The following is a 20,000-nucleotide window of genomic DNA, read 5'->3' as shown; positions in this document are numbered from 1 at the left end:
CAAGAAATCTTGTCAAGACAAATTTGCTTACTGCACTGGTCGATTATTATTATTATTATTATTATTATTATTATTATTATTATTATTATTATTATTATTATTATTATTATTATTATTATTATTATTATTATTATTATTATTATTATTATTATTATTATTATTATTATTATTATTATTATTATTATTATTATTATGGTACTTATCTCTCCTGATTGGATAAAGTGAGAACAGGATACCAGACAATTTATTGTGTGTTTACTGCAGAGTGGAGGGACTGGGAGCCCCATGTTACTGACCAGACACTCAGTCAGTGATGGCTGTCGGAGTGTAGAGCTATTATTTTAACATGTAGACCACATGTTTTTAACAAACAACAAACATTTTAACAAACAAAAATACCACTTTTACAGCACCTTTAAGCCAATGGCACTATCTCTCTTGGACTGGAGAGACTGGGGTTCTACCCTACAGTACAGTATGTGTTTCTTCATTCTAAGCTGATGTGATACTGTTACAAATACCTCTCTGACCAATGTGATACGGTTACATCTATATATCTTGTTCTGGTGTGATACTGTCACATCCAGTGGTGCAGTCCTAATATGGGAACTGGTAACACGCCACGCCACGTGCACGCGCACGCGCGGGTACGTGCATGCGCACATAACTGATTTATACACACACACATGCACGCACACACACACGCACACACACACACAAGTGCATAATACGCAAGTGCAATCTTTCTATCATACAAGCTCTTCTTGCTCTCTATTTGTGTGAATGTGCGCGTGGAAAGCTGGCGCGCAGCACAGACGCTTGATTCAATATCATAAGCAGGTAGACCCCCATCACGAATTCCGAGCCACATTAGTATTCACCTCCACTGCCTGTGTCACACAGAATGAAGGGGGAGATGCATTCAGATAGCCAACACCCAGACACTTAGTCTACCTGCGCTTTTTGTTATGTAAAACGGTGGCCGGGTACTAGTCACAACGAATGGATACAGCGCATTTTTGTGTGCGAGTACACATCCGTGCGCGATCGCGCATACTTCTGCCTCAGTGATCTGGTAACACGGCGTGTAACCGGGTGTGACCGCGACTGCACCACTGGTCACATATATCTCTCTCTGACCAATGTGATACTGTCACATCTATCTCTCTCTGACCAATGTGATACTGTCACATAATAATAATAATTTAGGACCTGCTCCGAGGTCATCAATCGGCACACATGCGATGCATGCATGCAATTCGTATTAACCCATCCCGTCGTCCTTCCCCCCTAAGGGCAGCCGGGAGCAGACAGGCGTCAACGTGAGCCACGCCAGGGGACCAATCCAAGTGCTCCTGTCCGTCTTCGTCAAGGACGCCACAGCATTAGCGATCTATTGTTGTGCATGTTTTTCCATTGGGTTTATCTTATCGGGGGGGGAAACCCTTGCGAGCACGGGGAGAACATGCAAACTCCACACAGAAAGGCCTGGGAGATACCCCCCACCTGGGTAACTGGCATCATGGAAACCTGGTCCCCAAGCGGGAATCGAACCCTGGACCTTCTTGCTGTGAGGCGACAGTGTTAACCACTACACCACCGTGCCGCTTTGGTCACATCTATCTCTCTCTGACCAATGTGATACTGTCACATCTATCTCTCTCTGACCAATGTGATACTGTCACCTATCTCTCTCTGACCAATGTGATACTGTCACCTATCTCTCTCTGACCAATGTGATACTGTCACCTATCTCTCTCTGACCAATGTGATACTGTTACATCTATCTCTATGGTCTTCCCTGAGACACTTTTGACTGGACACTACCCCGGTGAAAAGAAAACAAAAACACACATGAATGTAGGCCATATTTCTTACCTGCCGTGGCGCTGCCACTCATCGGTACCAAGGGACAAGCTGGGAGACAACATGTTTATGGTGAGTTACAGGAAGACATGAGAAGACACGACTTATCTTTTGATGGACTTGAATGTCCACGGAACACCTTAGAGGTGCAATCAGCAATATTCAATCATTGTTCCACATTTGTTTTGATCTTGTACAGTATGCACACAGGTCAGTTTACTTGTAAAAGCAAACAACTATTTAATTGTGTCTTTTGCAAATAAATCACCCTGTGAACAGCATGTGTATAAATATAGGTGTATGTCTTGTCAGCAGTATTGATATACAGACATAGATATAATATCTACATACAGTATATGTAAACATGATTATATACAGGTATATACAGACAGGTGTGGATAAATATATATATATATATATATATATATATATATATATATATATATATATCGTATGTATATTTATCCACATCTGTCTGTATATACCTGTATATATTCATTTTTACATATATATATATATATATATATATATATATATATATATATATATATATATATACACACGGTATATACAGCATTATTGTACATGCTATCATACAGACTACAGAGTTATAATGGTCTCACTCGACGCAAACACAGGGAGACAACATGCAAACTCCACACAGAAAGGCCCCCTGCTGGTCAAACCCGCAGAAAGGCCCCCTGCTGGTCAAACCCACAGAAAGGCCCCCTGCTGGTCAAACCCACAGAAAAGCCCCCTGCTGGTCAAACCCACAGAAAGGCCCCCTGCTGGTCAAACCCACAGGAAGGCCCCCTGCTGGTCAAACCCACAGAAAGGCCCCCTGCTGGTCAAACCCACAGGAAGGCCCCCTGCTGGTCAAACCCACAGAAAGGCCCCCTGCTGGTCAAACCCACAGAAAGGCCCCCTCCTAGGGTTTGAACCCAGGACCAAAGCTTAATAGCTCACAACCCTTTAATGTCCCAACTTTTATAGCTAAAAGTTGCATTGAACTAGAACAGGGGTGGCCAACCCGCGGCTCGCGAGCCGCATGCGGCTCTTTGCCCGTCAATGTGCGGCTCTTCCATCCATAAAAAAAAATAAAAAAAAATAAAAAAAATATATTTTTTTTTATGTCACTCATTCCATAAGGACGTAGAATAAACATTTACAATTTTTTTTAAATGGTCCATTTGCATGTTCTTGGTATCTGAATCTAGGGACATATATGGATCAGTGTCAGAAATAGTGTGTCTGTTACTAGGCTTGAGTAAATTGTAATGAACCAAAGGAGAACCAAAATTTAAATATTCTATTTAAAAAAAATATATCTTTGACTGTAAATAACACCATGCTAAAATTGACCAGACCTGAAAAATCTAAGCAAATGAATAAAGGGAAGATGATTAAACAGAAGGTTTTGTAGATACAGTACTGAATTCTGCCATCTTTTTTATAATGTAAATTTCTCCACCATTTTTCATCATATTGCAACACCGTTTTTTGCAAGACGTTCACAGAAAGGTAGAGAAACTAACTGCGTTCTGTTTTATGGCAATAACGTTCAGGTTTGTGGGAGATAATCCCAAAAAATAAGAGAAATTAAAAAGTAAATCCAGAAGTCAGATGATTGACAGGGGCTGGTGTGAGCTGGGTAGGGTAGTTTTTCGAAATTTGAAAGCCCTGAGTCTCTTCCTTCAAAAGACTACACTCACTTTTGGCTGTGCCACTTCCTCCTGTCAATATGCGCCGGTTTCCGACTCAATGCCCTGAGATTTCTATAATCTTATATTTCACTAATAACAGTTAAAATAAATGGTAAACAAACATAATGCTGAAAATATACACTTTTACTGTATATCTCGGGCTTAAGAGGTTAACCCTGTGAGGCCCAAATTAAAAAGAAATTAGCAACTTCAGAGGCCAGAGGGTGGGACATATAAACACATTTACTATCAAATAGCATTGTGAGGCTGAACAACAGGACCAATTGACTATACATGTGCTTAAAGGGGAACTATCTTATAAATGGCTTTTTTCAGTGTTTACCATTGTTTCTTAGCTATGTGGACTTATATTAATAGGATATATGTCTCTAATTCTCATATTGGCGAATTCTTCCAATTCTCCTCTCACAATATTCACCCTCACTGAACTGAGTCATCTGAAAATGTGCATATCTGTGATGTCAGAGATTTCTCAGCTGCATAATAATGTGGCAGTTGATGTGGCAGTTGGCACCAGGCCACACAGTGGTTGGAGCCCAGCCTCAAAACGGCTTAAGATCTTGAGGTAGAAAAATGCGGTTTTTAGTACTTGATTAGAAATACAAAACAATGCATTTTTTTGGAAAAAAACCTAGGTGTTCCATAGACTCACAGGAATTGTGTAAAAGTGCCCAAATAGTGAAAGAAATAGTAAAATAGTTCCCCTTTAACATTTTTTAAATAAACATTATTTTTTTAAATGGCTAAAAGTGATTTTGTAATTTTGCAACCGTGGGTCTCACAGGGTACTTTTAACCCTGTGAGGCCCAAATAAAAAAGACATTAGCAACTTCAGAGGCCAGAGGGTGAGACCTATAAACACATGAAGGGTGCCGTGACTGAAAAAAAAGGTTGAGAAACGCTGGTATATGGTGTGGCTCTTTGTGGTACCACAGTCATTTTTTTGTGGCTCTTAGTCTCTGACTGGTTGGCCACCCCTGAACTAGAACTTGAGTCAGCATGAATAGAGGTGAATTGTATAAAGGAGGAAACATTGTGAGACAACATACATTTTTTAGTAGGACCTTGGGTCAGTATTATACTGAAGACGCCAAGAAGGGTTCACTGAATCAAAATAATCTTTTGGAGAACTTCCAGGAAGCTGGAAGTCAACATAGTCCCATCCCCAACTATTTTAAGTTCTCAGAAATATCGCCCTATAGGACTGATGACATCCTAGAATGATGACGTTATGAGTTAATATGTATAATCCTCATAATGCTGAAGAGATAAAAAAAACGGAATTGTGCAAAAGGAAAACACGTCGTGAACTCGCATGGTTAGCTCATTAGCTAACTCTGGCACATTTACATTGATGTGGAAACTGAAGATGTGGATTAATGAGCACTGTCCCTGGGTAAATAAAAAAATAAATAAACGTAAGTGAGTTGAGGCCACTCACTAGCGGAGGCGGCCTCGCAGACAAACGTGACCAGCTTCTCTTCGATCTTCTGGAAGGCGTCCAGGTCGTCCACGAAGAAGACGTGTCTCTCGCTCGGCTTGCTGGCGATGCTGACCAGCTCACCGTAGTCGGCGTCGGCGAAGCCTATGGCGAACACGATGAAGCCTGACGAGGAGACAGAAGCATACCATGTAATAATGAAAAATTAGTGAAGCGTCTACTCTTTTATTTTTAGAGCATTAACTCTTTGGAATAACCTGCCTCAAAACCCGCCGCTGCATTTACAGTAGATTCACTTTTTAAAATAATCTTAAATTGTATTTAACACTGTAAAGTATTTTGTTTTGTTTTCTTTGTTTTTCTGTTCCTGTGCTTGCGTGTGATTTTAGCCATCTTAATTGTTAGTTTCATTATGCATTGTGTGTTGAGTACTGACTTTTAATAATTTTGTTTTGCAATAATAATTGTTTTTGTATGTTTATGAAGACTAGCTGGTTGCTATGGCACCAGCTAATGGGGATCCGTAATAAAATAAAATAAAATACTCGGCTTGGGGAGTTGGACGTTTGCTACGGATTCCCTACGCCAACCCAACCATCCTCCTGACAACACATACTGTAGTTAGCTACTGTAGAGTCCTTCTGACAACACATACTGTAGTTAGCTACTGTAGAGTCCTCCTGACAACACATACTGTAGTTAGCTACTGTAGAGTCCTCCTGACAACACATACTGTAGTTAGCTACTGTAGAGTCCTTCTGACAACACATACTGTAGTTAGCTACTGTAGAGTCCTCCTGACAACACATACTGTAGTTAGCTACTGTAGAGTCCTTCTGACAACACATACTGTAGTTAGCTACTGTAGAGTCCTTCCTTCATCCTCCTGACAACACATACTGTAGTTAGCTACTGTAGAGTCCTCCTGACAACACATACTGTAGTTAGCTACTGTAGAGTCCTTCCTTCATCCTCCTGACAACACATACTGTAGTTAGCTACTGTAGAGTCCTCCTGACAACACATACTGTAGTTAGCTACTGTAGAGTCCTTCCTTCATCCTCCTGACAACACATACTGTAGTTAGCTACTGTAGAGTCCTTCCTTCATCCTCCTGACAACACATACTGTAGTTAGCTACTGTAGAGTCCTCCTGACAACACATACTGTAGTTAGCTACTGTAGAGTCCTCCTGACAACACTTACTGTAGTTAGCTACTGTAGAGTCCTTCCTTCCCAACCATCCTCCTGACAACACATACTGTAGTTAGCTACTGTAGAGTCCTCCTGACAACACATACTGTAGTTAGCTACTGTAGAGTCCTCCTGACAACACATACTGTAGTTAGCTACTGTAGAGTCCTTCCTTCCCAAGGATTGCTCTTTTCTAGTACTATGGTACCAAGCACTTTAACCCCGACAGTGTTGTGTGGGTAAATATAATGTGAGTAAGGATTTACTCAGACAAAAAAACGTAGATGTAGTTAACAAGGTTTATTAAGCTTATAACCCAGGAGAATTGGCTTGAGAGACCCGGCGAGTCCCTCGTAACGTGGCTCCCGCCTCCCTGAGACATGGGACACGCTGATCTACTGTATATAGTAATCGAAGGTGGGTGTGTCCAGGTGAGGGAGACGATTGGATTGGAAGGGGGGGGGGGGGGGGGGGTAGGAGAAGGAGGAGATGGGGGGGGGGGCATGGTTTGGGCTAGGAGGGGGAGGGGTAGACATGGGGGGGGGGGGGGGGGGGGGGGGTTGGTGACTGATGGGGACAAAAGGGGTTGATCAATGGAGGAGGGTAGACAGAACTTGAGTGTTGGAGAACAACAGCCTGTCTATGGTAGGTGTGTGGGGGGATAACAATTATACTACAGTTGGTACCGTATTCAAAGCCGAAAGCACTCCGAGCACCATTGAGCTACACAGGATGCTAAAAGTGTGAAATTACACAAAAAAGGCAAGTTGTTTTGTTGAGTGATGGAAGCTATAATTGAGCATGTCAGTTATAATAAATGGCTGCATTTATATAGTGCTTTTATCCAAAGCGCTTTACAATTTGTTCCTCACATTTTACCCGTTCACGCAGACATTCACACACCGACGGCGGAGGCAACCTGCTCATCGGGAGCAATTAGGGGTTAAGTGTCTTGCTCAAGGACACTTTGACACGCTGCCCCGGAGGAGCGGGAATCAAACTGGGAACCTCCAGATGACCAGACGACTGCTCTACCTCCCGAGCCACTGTCACCCCCAATATATAATATACCCGATTGCTCGAGTACTCGCCGTTTTAAACTGAACTCGAGTGGTTTTTGAGGGTTCTCGTTTATTATTTAATATTTAATATAACAACTGGTTGTGCCAATGAAACAGAAAACTCTGCTGAGGAGCATGGATATATAATATATACGCACAAGGTGGGCGGCTACGTGGCGTAGTGGGCAAGGCGCTCGCCACGAAATCTGGAGACGCTGGGCTGCGTTACTCCTCGCCACTGAGAGATCGAGCTGCGCAGGTGAAAAGATGCGACTGCTGTTACCTCAGGTACCGGAGGGGACTTGTGCTATGTATGACTTAGTCCACATTGCAGCCGGCTTGTGGGAGGCAAGAAACAGCGTTTGTGACAGGGGAGGGTTGAATTGGATGATACGAAATTGGGATGGGAGAAAATATAGAAAATGGGAGAAAAAGTGGATAAAAAAAAAATATTATATACGCACAAGGTTTGTTAGCTTAACGTTATCCAAAACATAAAAACCTTCATAGTCTATTGATACGGACATGGCATTCCGTGAGCGGAGAGACCTGCCGCCTAACCTTAATCGCACCTTAACCGTAATGGTCTCCAACTACACACCCTCAAGACCCCCTACGGCTACGCTATGCATCATATGGCTGCCTGAGACCCACTCCTATTTGGGCTTAAAGCGAAGCAGGCTATTCTCTGTCCTCGTTCCACGATGGTGGAGTGAACTTCCCACCACAGTCAGGACAGCCGAAACGTGCCCAATTTTCCAAGGTCGATTAAAAACACACTTCTTCAAACAATATCAGAAATAAAATAATAAATTAAAAAAATTATTATGCACTTTACTACTAAGTAATCTACTGTGCCTATATTACTAATGCTAATACTACCACATTTCAACACTGTTTGACAACCAAAAGTTCCTCCTAACTTGTTGTACAGAACTCGTAAGTCGCTTTGGAGAAAAGCGTCAGCTAAATGACTAAATGAAAATGTTAACCTAAAACAGAGATTGAACTCTAGGAAAACTCTGAACTAGGAAAAACAGCTTTTTCCTTTGATGCTGCCAATACCGGCTGGAATGCCCTCCAACTGACTCTGAAGTTGGAGATTCTTCCTTCTTTTTCTGCATTTAAAACTAAAAGTATGATCTCCGACCACTGTGAGTCAACGTGTAACAGACTTTTATTGTTTATTCTTATTTATTGTGCCTATATGTATGAATCTGCTGATAAACTGTGTCTTGTAAGATCGTCAAAGCTGTAAATAATGGCAACCGCAGTGTCTCACGAGTTGAAATAATGGTGAAATGAAGTAAACAAGAGCAAACACTTGACCTCCATGCCAGATGTCAGCCTCCTAGGGCAGAAACGGTGGCTGTTAGAGGGCGGGAACACTTCTGTGGAGCTATAGAGCTGCTGCCTAGAGCCATGACTTGAGCTGGTCCTAGTTCTGACCTTCCATCTGCATCTCTTTGGCCACCTTGTTGACGTCGTCCTGGGACCGTCCGTCCGTCAGCACCACCAGGACATTGGGGACCGCCCTCCTCATCCCGTCCTCTGCCGTGAAGATATTCTCCTTCACATGCTGGATGGCCCGACCTGATAGGACAAAAGAACCAGTCAATCAATCAAGTCAACCACCCACCTTCACAACCTGAAATTAATATGGGGAAGCAGGGACCTATCAATCAAACTATGAACCAATAGGACGTCTGGGATTTTCATTCTCATGTCCCCTTCGATTGTGAAAATAGTGTCTTTCTCATACTAGATGCTAGAGAGAGAGAGAGAGAGAGAGAGAGAGAGAGAGAGAGAGAGAGAGAGAGAGAGAGAGAGAGACCCAGAGAGACCCAGAGAGACCCAGAGAGACCCAGAGAGACCCAGAGAATCAGGCACAGGCATTGGCACCAAGGTAGACACAGAAAGGGAAAAGTAACCTACCTCCTCCACCTGTGTAATTCAAAATAGTTATTTAACTGGCATGTAACTCGACATTGTTGCAAATGAGGGCAACCTCAACTTTTTGAATTAAGTTAAAATAAAGGTTTGAAATTTTATTAAATAAGGGTCAACGGTATTCCATACAGTACAAAAAAACGTATTTTACGTAACCTTTTTTATTACTCAGAAACTGTTAATCTATGTAAGCATACATTTACAAACAGCGTGCTATATTTCTCATCGTCAGTCAGACAGCGGATCAAACTGGCCAGAATATCATATATATTTTTTTTTATCTACTTTTTCTCCCATTTTCTATTTTTCTCCCTTCCCAATCTTGTATTGTCCAATTCTACCCTCCCCTGTCTCGAACGTTGTTAGACCATGCCTCCCACAAGCCAGCTGCAATGTGGACGAAGCCTTGCATCACGTGTCCCCTCCGGTACACGTGGAGGCAGCCGTCGCATCTTTTCACCTGCACAGCGCAATCTCTCAGCGGCGAGGGTCTGCGTGGGAGGGTCACGCCGCCCGCGTTGCTTCCTGATTCTGCTGCGCAGGCGCACCAACCGACCTGTAGGAGTCGCTGTCCACAAGTCCGATCCCCACCCACCAGCTTCCCACCTCTAATACTGCCAATTGTGTTAGTTTGAACGACCAGCCAAGCTGGTAGCAATGCCGAGAGCTGGGCTCGAACCCAGCATCTCCTGCATTACTGGCGAGCTACTTGCCCACTGCGCCACTTAGCCGCCCATGCCTGAATATCATCGTGACTTGATATTTCAAAAGCCTCCGGTTCCAAAGCATTATTTAGCAAAAGCTGGAGGGAGAGAGAGAGAGAGAGAGAGAGAGAGAGAGAGAGAGAGAGATGGAGAAAGAGAAAGAGAAAGAGAAAGAGAAAGAGAAAGAGAAAGAGAGAGAGAGAGAGAGAGAGAGAGAGAGAGATGGAAATCACCATTTATTTGGATATTTTCTTGTTTTTTTTTTTGTAAGAAATTTAATCTTTCTATCTCATTATTCTTTGGTGCTTTTGAAATATTGTCCAAGTTACACTCCAATTTAATTATAATAAAACACAAGATACTTGTGCCCTAATGATAAGGATAAGTGCTCAAAAGAGAAAGTCTGATGAGGTGACGCCCATGGCGGCCCGACTCTGTGGGCTACTGACCACGTGCTGGGTCCAGGAGGGCCGGGACTCCCCCCTCACCCCCATCAAAGCCAATGGGAAGGACGCCACAGCTCTCCTGGATTCCAGGAGTACAGTGACGCTGGTGAGGCTGGTGAGTGGCCGGAAAGGTGGGGGTCACCTGCATACACGGGGAGACCCGGGAATATACCCTACGACCCTCATCCTACAAACCACAAGGGGGACGTACACTGGGCCAGCAGGGGTAGTGCCGGACCTCCCCGTGGACATCCTGATTGGCCGTGATCTCCCTCTTTTCTGCCTGCTGTGGGTGAGTCTTGCCGGGGATGGCAGACGACCGCCTCGAGGACCCCCCCCTCCCAGGCAGCGCCTCTGTGGCTTCCAGGATGTCGACCCAGAGGACTCAACAGACCCGCTCTCAGAGGAAGAGTCCAGCACAGCGGCAAAGGTGGCTGAAGAGGTAGCTGGGCAGGTGACGGCGAGGGGCGATGAGGGGATGACCCCACACGAGGAGGAGGAGGAGGGAGACACGGCCCTAGGGGACATATTCCCCCTCAACCCAGAAGAGGAGAGCCGAGGTGAGGGCATTGGCCGGCCGATTCGGGACCGCACAGCTGGAAGACGTGAAGCTCACCAGCGCCCTCCAGCAGGTGACCATAGTGGACAGGAAGTGACTAGTCGTGCTTCCACATCCCACAAGACCAAGGCACCCCTTTTATGTCACGGATCATGAAAGACCTCTGTCGACGAATGAAGGTAAATCAACTAAGAACCTCTGTTTACCATCCCGGGACAGAAGGCCTGGAGGAGAGGTTCAACCAAACCCTCAAACAGATGCTCAAAAAAGGCGATGGAGGCGGACAGGAGGAACTGGGACCAGCTGCTCCCATTCCTGTTGTTTTCCATTAGGGAGGTGCCACTAGGGGCTTCTGTCCTTTTGAGCTACTTTATGGCCAAAAGCCCTGAGCAGGGCTTGACATTAACACCCACCAAATGCGGGTAGAATTCGGCAGTGGCGTGTAACTCCGTCACTCTTACCCGCGGGTAGACCGTGCAGCGTCACTGTTTTAGAGTCATAGTGAAGAGTCTCTCTCTCTCTCGGAACGCTGTGCGCGCTTACTTGCGTCACGCGTAATGAGAGTGTCTGTCTCTCTCTCTCAAACTTTACACTATAGAAATTAACTGGATATTTGGATATTTGGATAGAGTGTGTGTGTGTGTGTGTGTGTGTGTGTGTGTGTGTGTGTGTGTGTGTGTGTGTGTGTGTGTGTGTGTGTGTGTGTGTGTGTGTGTGTGTGTGTGTGTGAGTGAACTGGATATCTGGTTAGTGTGTGTGTGTCTATGTGTCTATGTGTCTATGTGTCTATGTGTGTGTGTGTGTGTGTGTGTGTGTGTGTGTGTGTGTGTGTGTGTGTGTGTGTGTGTGTGTGTGTGTGTGTGTGTGTGTGTGTGTGTGTGTGTGCGTGCGTGCGTGCGTGTGTGTGTGTGTGATTATTGGCTGGTGAAAATGCTGAGTGGCTAGTGACTTTGGAAAACCGGCACTAGCCACAGTGGCTGGTGAGCCAACAAGTTAATGTCAAGCCCTGGCCCTGAGTGATGTTGGACCTTCGCCAAGGAGGCCTGGGAATACCAGCCATCACCCCATTGAACCATGGTGGAACATGTCGAGGAGATACGAGAGAGAATGGCAACCATTTGGCCAATGGTGAGGGAACACATGGCGGCAGCCCAGATGGCACAAGCGCAAGTATACAACTGGGGCGCGCAGCCCAGAGAGTTTGTGACAGGGTGACAGGGTGACAGGGTGATGGTCCTCGTCCCCACGAGTACGACAGCCGAGACGAAGACACCTCACCAAGGTATACCATTATCGATCTGCTTAAGAAATGGGTGGCCCTGGAGGACGGTCGGGTGGCGTAGCGGAGATTGCGCTCGTCACCAATGCAAGAGGCTGCGGTCTCGACTCCCGGAGTCAGCATTGCCCTGCGGCATGGGCCGGTCGTCATACTAACTCGTTTGGCTGAGTTAGGGGGAGGGAAGTTGTGGGTGGTAATCTGGCGTTGTGGACAGCGACGCCTACAGGTCAGGTCTGGGCGCCTGCTCAGCGAAAGGCAGGAAATGGTTAAGGCAGCGTGACCTCCCACGCGTTACGCTTCACCAATGAGAGTCCTCGCTGCCAGGTGAAAAGAGAGCCGCTGGCTGTCTCCACATGTGTCGGAGGAAGCGTGTGGTATACTTCAGGGTTCCCTTGTACCGACCAGTAGGAGGAACATGCGCACAACAACCAGGTAGGGGAGGGGGGGGAATTGGCATAACGACTAAATTGGGATGGGGAGAAAAATAGAAAAATCAGGCGGAGAAAAAGAGGATAAAAAAAAATGGGTGGCCCGTGATGTGTTGTTCTCCCTCTCCCCTCCTCCTTTTACAGCCAAACCAGAACCAGACTCAGTGCCGTTGGGGGAGCAGCTGACCCCGGATCAGAAACGGGTACTAAAGGAGTTGGTCCAGAGACACAGGGGACGTGTTCTCCACTGAACCAGGATCAGAAACAGGTACAAAAGGAGTTGGTCCAGAGACACAGGGGACGTGTTCTCCACTGAACCAGGATCAGAAACAGGTACTAAAGGAGTTGGTCCAGAGACACAGGGGACGTGTTCTCCACTGAACCAGGATCAGCAACAGGTACTAAAGGAGTTGGTCCAGAGACACAGGGGACGTGTTCTCCACTGAACCAGGATCAGAAACAGGTACTAAAGGAGTTGGTCCAGAGACACAGGGGACGTGTTCTCCACTGAACCAGGATCAGAAACAGGTACTAAATGAGTTGGTCCAGAGACACAGGGGACGTGTTCTCCACTGAACCAGGACATCTCTCAGATCACTCTGTATTGAGCCCACGTCAATCAGGTTTTTAGGGCAAAACATATCACAGCCACTACTCTAGTTGTAAATTATATAGTATCTGACCTTGACAAAAGAAAACATTGTGCTGCCCTTTTTGTAGATCTGTCAGAAGCATTTGACACAGTTGACCACTCTCTTCTATTGCAACAGTTAATGAATGTTGGCTTTGACACATCTGCCTACAAATGGTTTCAGAGCTATTTATCAGTGTGTAAAAATGACAAATGTCCAGTCAGAATCTTTGCCCATTACAAAGGGAGTACCGCAGGGTTCAATCCTGGGGCCATTTTTATTTACTATTTATATGAATGATATTGTCTCTTCTTTGAGGGGTTGTCGGGTTCATCTCTATGCGGATGACACTATTGTCCATTGTGTTGCTGACTCTATGCGGATGACACTATTGTCTATTGTGTTGCTGACTCTTGAAAAGTTGCTGAAAAACTCCCATTTAGTTTTATCCTGAGGGATGATTTACAATAAAGTGCTAAAAACTGAAAAGTAGGATACTTACATTATTGATGCTAGAACTCCCAAAATATCATTAGGATACAAAAAGAAGGTAGGCCAGCTATAGTTTATGTAGCTTGCATATAACTTTGTCTCGAGGTTTCACAAGTTGATCAAAATCTGAAGTATTTCCAAATAGGGCTTGTAGATTGCAAATCACTGTCTTCGCGACCGAGTTGGGTATCTGCCATCACGCCATTGCTGTTGTTGTTGTTACTACTGGCACGTTCTTCAGCTCAATGAAAGTGACGTTGCGTGTCTTCTATCCGCCATGCAGTGCATTCAGGCCCACGCGAGAAGTTGAACTTCTTTGTTGAATTCTTTTTCACAACCTAATATAACATTTACAATCAAATGTATTTTCGATAAGTTGTTTATTCATTTGAATATAGAATATTCGTTGACAGCCCTACTTAACAGTAACTGCACACTACGTCACCCCCGAGTGGAACTTGGAAAGCCACGTTCTGCAAACTTTACCCCACTGTACCGAAATTAACCGTGATCTGTGACTTCAAAACCGAGGTACGTAGCGAACCGTGGTTTTTGTATACCGTTACACCCCTACCGCCTAGCAGCCCTACATGGATCCATGATGGTGTACCTTCATATTTCAATTATACCTCCCAGCACTAGAGGGCAGTCACAGTACTTGCCTGTCTTAGTGTTCCCTCCCTTGTAGCTGATTCTGTTGATGGCGTCCAGCAGTTTCTCCTTGTCATTGTAAGAGTTGAGTTTGAACTCGGTCCTGGCGTCGTCACTGAACTGGGCTATGGCCACCTGTCAGGAGCCAGAGAGATATTGCTGTTGACATTAGATACATTTATCAGGTTACTTCACAAGCTTCCCTATCAGCCCAATCTCACTTAAAATATGTAGATAAGTAGCCTACTAATTGACCACAGGAAAAAGGGTAAATAATGTACGTTATGTTATAGCCATAAATAATATATTTACATATTGTATCGGAAATGTAACATGTGTACGTATTACAAATAAGTCCAAACATGACATATTATTTATCTTTTTCCTTTTTACGTTTTCAGAAAACGTTTAAGTTCCCCTGCTGGGAATGGAACCCTAACCTTAACCTTAACGTTATGTCTTAACCATAACCGCTACGTGAATGTTAAAACGAACCTTAACTCTAATAATCTTAGTTAGATTGTGGTGAGAGCAATGAATGTTGGTTTAACCCCTGGTTGCAGCATTTGTTTGGGAATTTTGCAGATACAATACATAAATATATTTAACATAACGTACATTATGTACCTTTTTCCCCCTGTGCCAGTACTTTATTCATGTTTTCTGATGAGACACTTGTCCCTCTACAGTACCTGAAGAAACCTTCAAGGTGAATCGTGTTGTTTGATTATGTATCCAATGTCTCCGAGTCATTTGTGTGCCTTCAATGTTTTAGGCAACTCTTAACTGTACATTCAAATACAATGCAAAACCAAATTCGGAGGCGGTGCGAATGCATACAAAGTCACGCTTCGTTCTGGGCGGCGCAACCGGTGTTCCTTTGAGCAAAAGGTTTGCTTGGCGTGAATTGCAAATACAGGTATATCTTCAAAATAAATTTGAAATAGAATGCTGTGAATGCTCTGTAGCCTATATATATATTGAACAGGTCACATTGAAATGGTCTTGTTTTTTGTAAAGGTCTACAATGCTACTGTTGAGATTGTGGGAGATAAAACTCCCTTCCCCCACCTCTCTTTGATCTCCCTCACCCATCTTCCCTTCCTACCCTCATGCCTCATTCTTAACCAATAAACCATCCCCCCACCTTTCCCCAAAATGTCATGACACCCTTATACCTATGGCCCCCAACCCTCTCAGTTTTGTAGGTATAAAGGTGTTCCTCATTCAGTGGGGGTCCTCTCAGTCCAGGTGTCCTAGCTAGTCACCTCGTTGAGAGTCATCCAGTCATTCTCTGACTATTATTTGTATTGATACTTGGACTGAGTTAATAAACTGTATTAACCAGGGCCCTCATTTATCAAGTTTTCTTAGAAAATGTTCTATTTCCACACGTAAGCACAGAATTTAGAATATGTGCACGCACAAAAAAAACGGGATTTATCACACGTGCGTACGTACACAGGTCCTACGCACACCTGTCATGATAAATATCACCTTGCTCCTACGCTGAGGCTCGTGCACGTTTCACGTATTTGCATACCAAAACCGCCCCGATTAACCATATACGGTAATGGAACACCCCCATGAAATGTGGAAAAATGGACTAAGCCGAGGGAAGCGTGTTATGGAGAAATATGTGACAGGCTGACAGACGTGTACACGTACGGTGATGTCGGATATGATATCTATTAACCATTGCTGCCTGGGCAGCGCAAACACTAATAAAGACCGTGCTGGAATATGACTGACCTTTTCCGTTTTGTTCTATTAATACCCAGGGATTAAAGTTCTCATCAATTTTATTCCAAATCGCGACGGATTTTCCGTAAATTTTCTACCTGCTGCATATGATTTCTAGAGGCATACAATCTATTTTGATGTCAGTATTGGGTAGCCTATATAAACAATAATACGAGAGCATATACAAGAACAATGAATCTCACTGCCATGTATGATGTAGCCTATACACCATGTGTAGCCTGCCTATGTGATCAATACAAACATGAACTTGAATTCCATCATGTTTGTGTGCGGGAGCTCACAAGGCTGTTGTCACAATGGGTGGTACAGTAATAACAGAATGTAAATGTGAATGTGTGGGTTGGAGTTTAGTAACTGATTATACTGTGAATTTCTCCAGAACCTCTCTATGTGGCCAGCAAGAGCAACCCATCTCTTATAGCCACTTAACCCCTTCACTGCCACACTACAGAAGGTTAACCCTTTACTATCACACCGTCGGTAGTGTGATAGTAAGGGTTAACCTTCTGTAGTGTGGCAGTGAAAGGGTTAACCTGCTGTTGTGTGTGGCAGTGAAAAGGGTTACCCTTCTGTGTATTGTCGCAGTGAAAGGGTTAACCATTTGGTAGTGCGGCGGTGAAAGGGTTAAACCCAACCGCCACGTGAGACCAAAACAAAAGACCAAGTGGAGCTCTTTTGTCTAGAGGTCACTGTTTGACAGCATTTACATTATTCTACCTTTGATCCTTGGCTATGGTCTACAAATGAAAGGTTTGAGGTGAAGAAATGGACCTGTGTGCCGTCCGGTCCGATCTTGCCCAGGGCGCCGGTGGTGCTGTACAGGAAACGGATGATCTTCAGGAAGTTATCATCACCAATACTCCAGGAGCCATCCACCAGGAACACCAGGTCTGCCTTGGCCGCCTTACACACTGAGATACCAGAGAGAGAGAGGGAGAGAGAGAGAGGGGGAGAGAGGGGGAGAGAGGGGGAGAGAGAGAGAGAGAGCGAGAGAGAGAGAGAGAGAGAGAGAGAGAGAGAGAGAGAGAGAGAGAGAGAGAGAGAGAGAGAGAGAGAGAGAGAGAGAGAGAGAGAGAGAGAGAGAGAGAGAGACAGAAATACAGACAAACAGTTTTGGGGTAAGAGAGAGATTCTTATCTGCATTTTATTTTGTGAATATTCTTCTATTCTTCATTGCTGTGTTTGCCATGTGTTTTCCATACAAGCCCTGTGAGTTAAGTAAATATTTAATACAAAAGTGCCGACTGATGGATGAATTTCATTTCAAGGAGGCTCTGGGCCAAAGAGATGCAAGGCTATGTTGTATTATTATGTAAAAAACTGTGAATTGCAGGTCATTGTGTGAAATTCTTAGCACAGGGGACATTCTCCAGGGCAGGGTGAGAACTGATATTGTTTTACAAGGCACTGGGTGAGAACTGATATTGTTTTACAAGGCACAGGGTGAGAACTGATATTGTTGTACAAGGCACAGGGTGAGAACTGATATTGTTGTACAAGGCACAGGGTGAGAACGGATATTGTTTTACAAGGCACAGGGTGAGGTTTATTGTATAATTATTGTATTCATCATGCATGTATTATGTATGTTCAACTTCATTGAAAATGAGGGCCCCTCAAGTTGAAATAAAGATTGAATGAATGAATGTACGTCTAGTCAATGGTTAATAATATATACAAGTCAAGAGAGCAGTCTCTTGGACTCCCCCAGACTGATACACATTAGGCTGCCCGCTCCCAGTTTGATAGAATCTTGTCTTAGCGACCACATTTCATGAGATAGAAGTCCATAATTCCATAACTGTAGGCTATATATTGTAGGTGGGGAGACGAAGAGAGTGACATTTCTGATCAGAATAGTCATTCTGTATATTGACAATGTCTTTGCCTCTTTTACTCAGCTGACTCAAAAACATGACATCCCTCTGACTAATTTCTTCCGTTATATGCAAATTTGTGACTTTGTACGCAACAGATATTTTTTTTCTCCTTTCTTTTATTCTTTATTCTTTATTATTATTATTATTATTATTATTATTATTATTATTATTATTATTATTATTATTATTATTATTATTATTATTATTATTATTATTATTATTATTATTATGTAACTTTTTCTTGTTTAAACTGTGGATTGTTTGTTTCTTGTATATGGTATAAATGATTATTTTGTGTAAATTAGGTTGTATGCCGACCATCAAGTACATACTTGTTTAGTTTAGGAATAAGGGGCAGGTAACTATAAGATTTATTCTTCTTCCTGCTCCTTTTGTCCATGGTATGATATTTATGATTGTGTATGAAGAAACTCTGATTGCATTGATTCCATGTGGCAAATAAAACTCTGAATCTGAATCTGATGTCCTCAATTTCCAAATATGCCTGAAAAAAACCACTTTAGATTAATTAAACAATTTTTTTTTTTTTTTTTTTTTTACTAGACATCACTCAGGTGTATTATTGATGCTCTCATTGATACTATGTTTGTTTCTGAAGTGTGTGTGTGTGTGTGTGAGATATATATAGAGAGATGGGGGGCTTTGGTAGACTATTGCATTGGTCCATTCATTGAAGATGAACGCAATGCGACATCCTTTACTAGGCTCACCCACCAACAGTGCAGGTGCTGAACTGCTGATCCGAATGTATAGGTAAAAACCATATTATGCGTTTTCATCAATAAAAAAATGGCCAAAAAAATTTCTGTGGGCCTACAAATACATTCTTTCATGGGGCCCAGAATCTGGAGCTACACCCCTGGGCGTAATACTTATGATGTGGAAGCAGGAGGCCTCTCCCACACATGTCCAATGGACCAGAGATGTGATGGGGTTCCTACACTTGGAAAAGATGAGATGCACCTTAGGAGGCTTTACGGATAGATTCTATAAGACATGGCAACCTTTTTTTGACTTATATGGAAAATGTAAAGATGTGTACACTTCCATAGTTGACTCTATAGGACCATGTTGAGACTTCAGGGCAAGATGGGACACGTGTAAGAGATATTGAAGATGTGAATGTGTTTTTGTTTTGTTGCGTTTGCATTTTACTTATTTTCGTATCTGATGTGTATGTCTCTGTTAGTTCAGTGTTTGGGGGGGGGGGGCTGATGGAAGGGAATGGGGGGGGGGGGGGGGGGGGGGGGGGGGGGCTGATGGGAGGGATTGGGGGTGGAAAAAATAACCAAAGTGGATTATACATGTCTGTTTGATACTGACCATATCCTGTACCCATGCTGGTTGAAAATGAAAATAAAATTATAAAAAGAAAAAAAAAGAATAGAGCGCTGTTGTCAACCCTGCAAATGAAAATAAATGCCCAGTCCTCAAAAAAAATAAAAAAAATAATAGTCATTATTATATTTATTCTTATTGGTCTAACTTCTAGGCAATGTATACAGATATATTTGTCAGGATTGGGGGGAGGGGGTGTAGGACACACATGCAGACACACACACAAGGGGTAAGTGGGGTAATGCGGGGTAAGAGCAATGAGATAGGGTGGGGGAAACACAAGAACACTGAAATAAATAAAAATAAAAGCTATAGAAAACACAAAACACCAGGATAAAGGAAATGGGATTTTTTTTTTAAATAACCACCACTGCCTAGCAGTTGAAAACAATCAAGAAACAAAAAGCACTTCAGATAGAGAAACCCCTAGAAGCAATCAAGCCCACACACCTGCCATGCTGCATGGCAATTAACTGGTGTCTGGTGATTGACAACGCACCAGAGAAACCCCAAAATACATCCAAAGCACACAGGAATAAACTAAACCCAAACCTACATAGACCGTGATCC

General features: G+C 43.5%; 1 protein-coding gene across 1 annotated transcript in view; it reads right to left on the bottom strand.

The window, feature by feature from the left end:
- Positions 1 to 20,000, bottom strand: part of col14a1b (collagen, type XIV, alpha 1b) — a 334,004-nt gene that overhangs the window by 71,150 nt on the left and 242,854 nt on the right. The window contains exons 21-25 of the mRNA XM_084312005.1: positions 16,963 to 17,102; positions 14,439 to 14,562; positions 8,736 to 8,879; positions 5,032 to 5,196; positions 1,879 to 1,917 (exon numbers count right to left, since the gene is read on the bottom strand). Of these exons, the coding sequence (XP_084168131.1) occupies positions 1,879 to 1,917; positions 5,032 to 5,196; positions 8,736 to 8,879; positions 14,439 to 14,562; positions 16,963 to 17,102 (612 nt within the window). The remainder of the gene's footprint in view (positions 1 to 1,878; positions 1,918 to 5,031; positions 5,197 to 8,735; positions 8,880 to 14,438; positions 14,563 to 16,962; positions 17,103 to 20,000) is intronic.

The sequence above is a fragment of the Notolepis coatsorum genome (assembly GCF_963971535.1).
Source record: "Notolepis coatsorum genome assembly, chromosome: 4".
Lineage (NCBI taxonomy): Eukaryota > Metazoa > Chordata > Actinopteri > Aulopiformes > Paralepididae > Notolepis > Notolepis coatsorum.
This window is presented reverse-complemented; position numbering and strand designations above follow the sequence as displayed.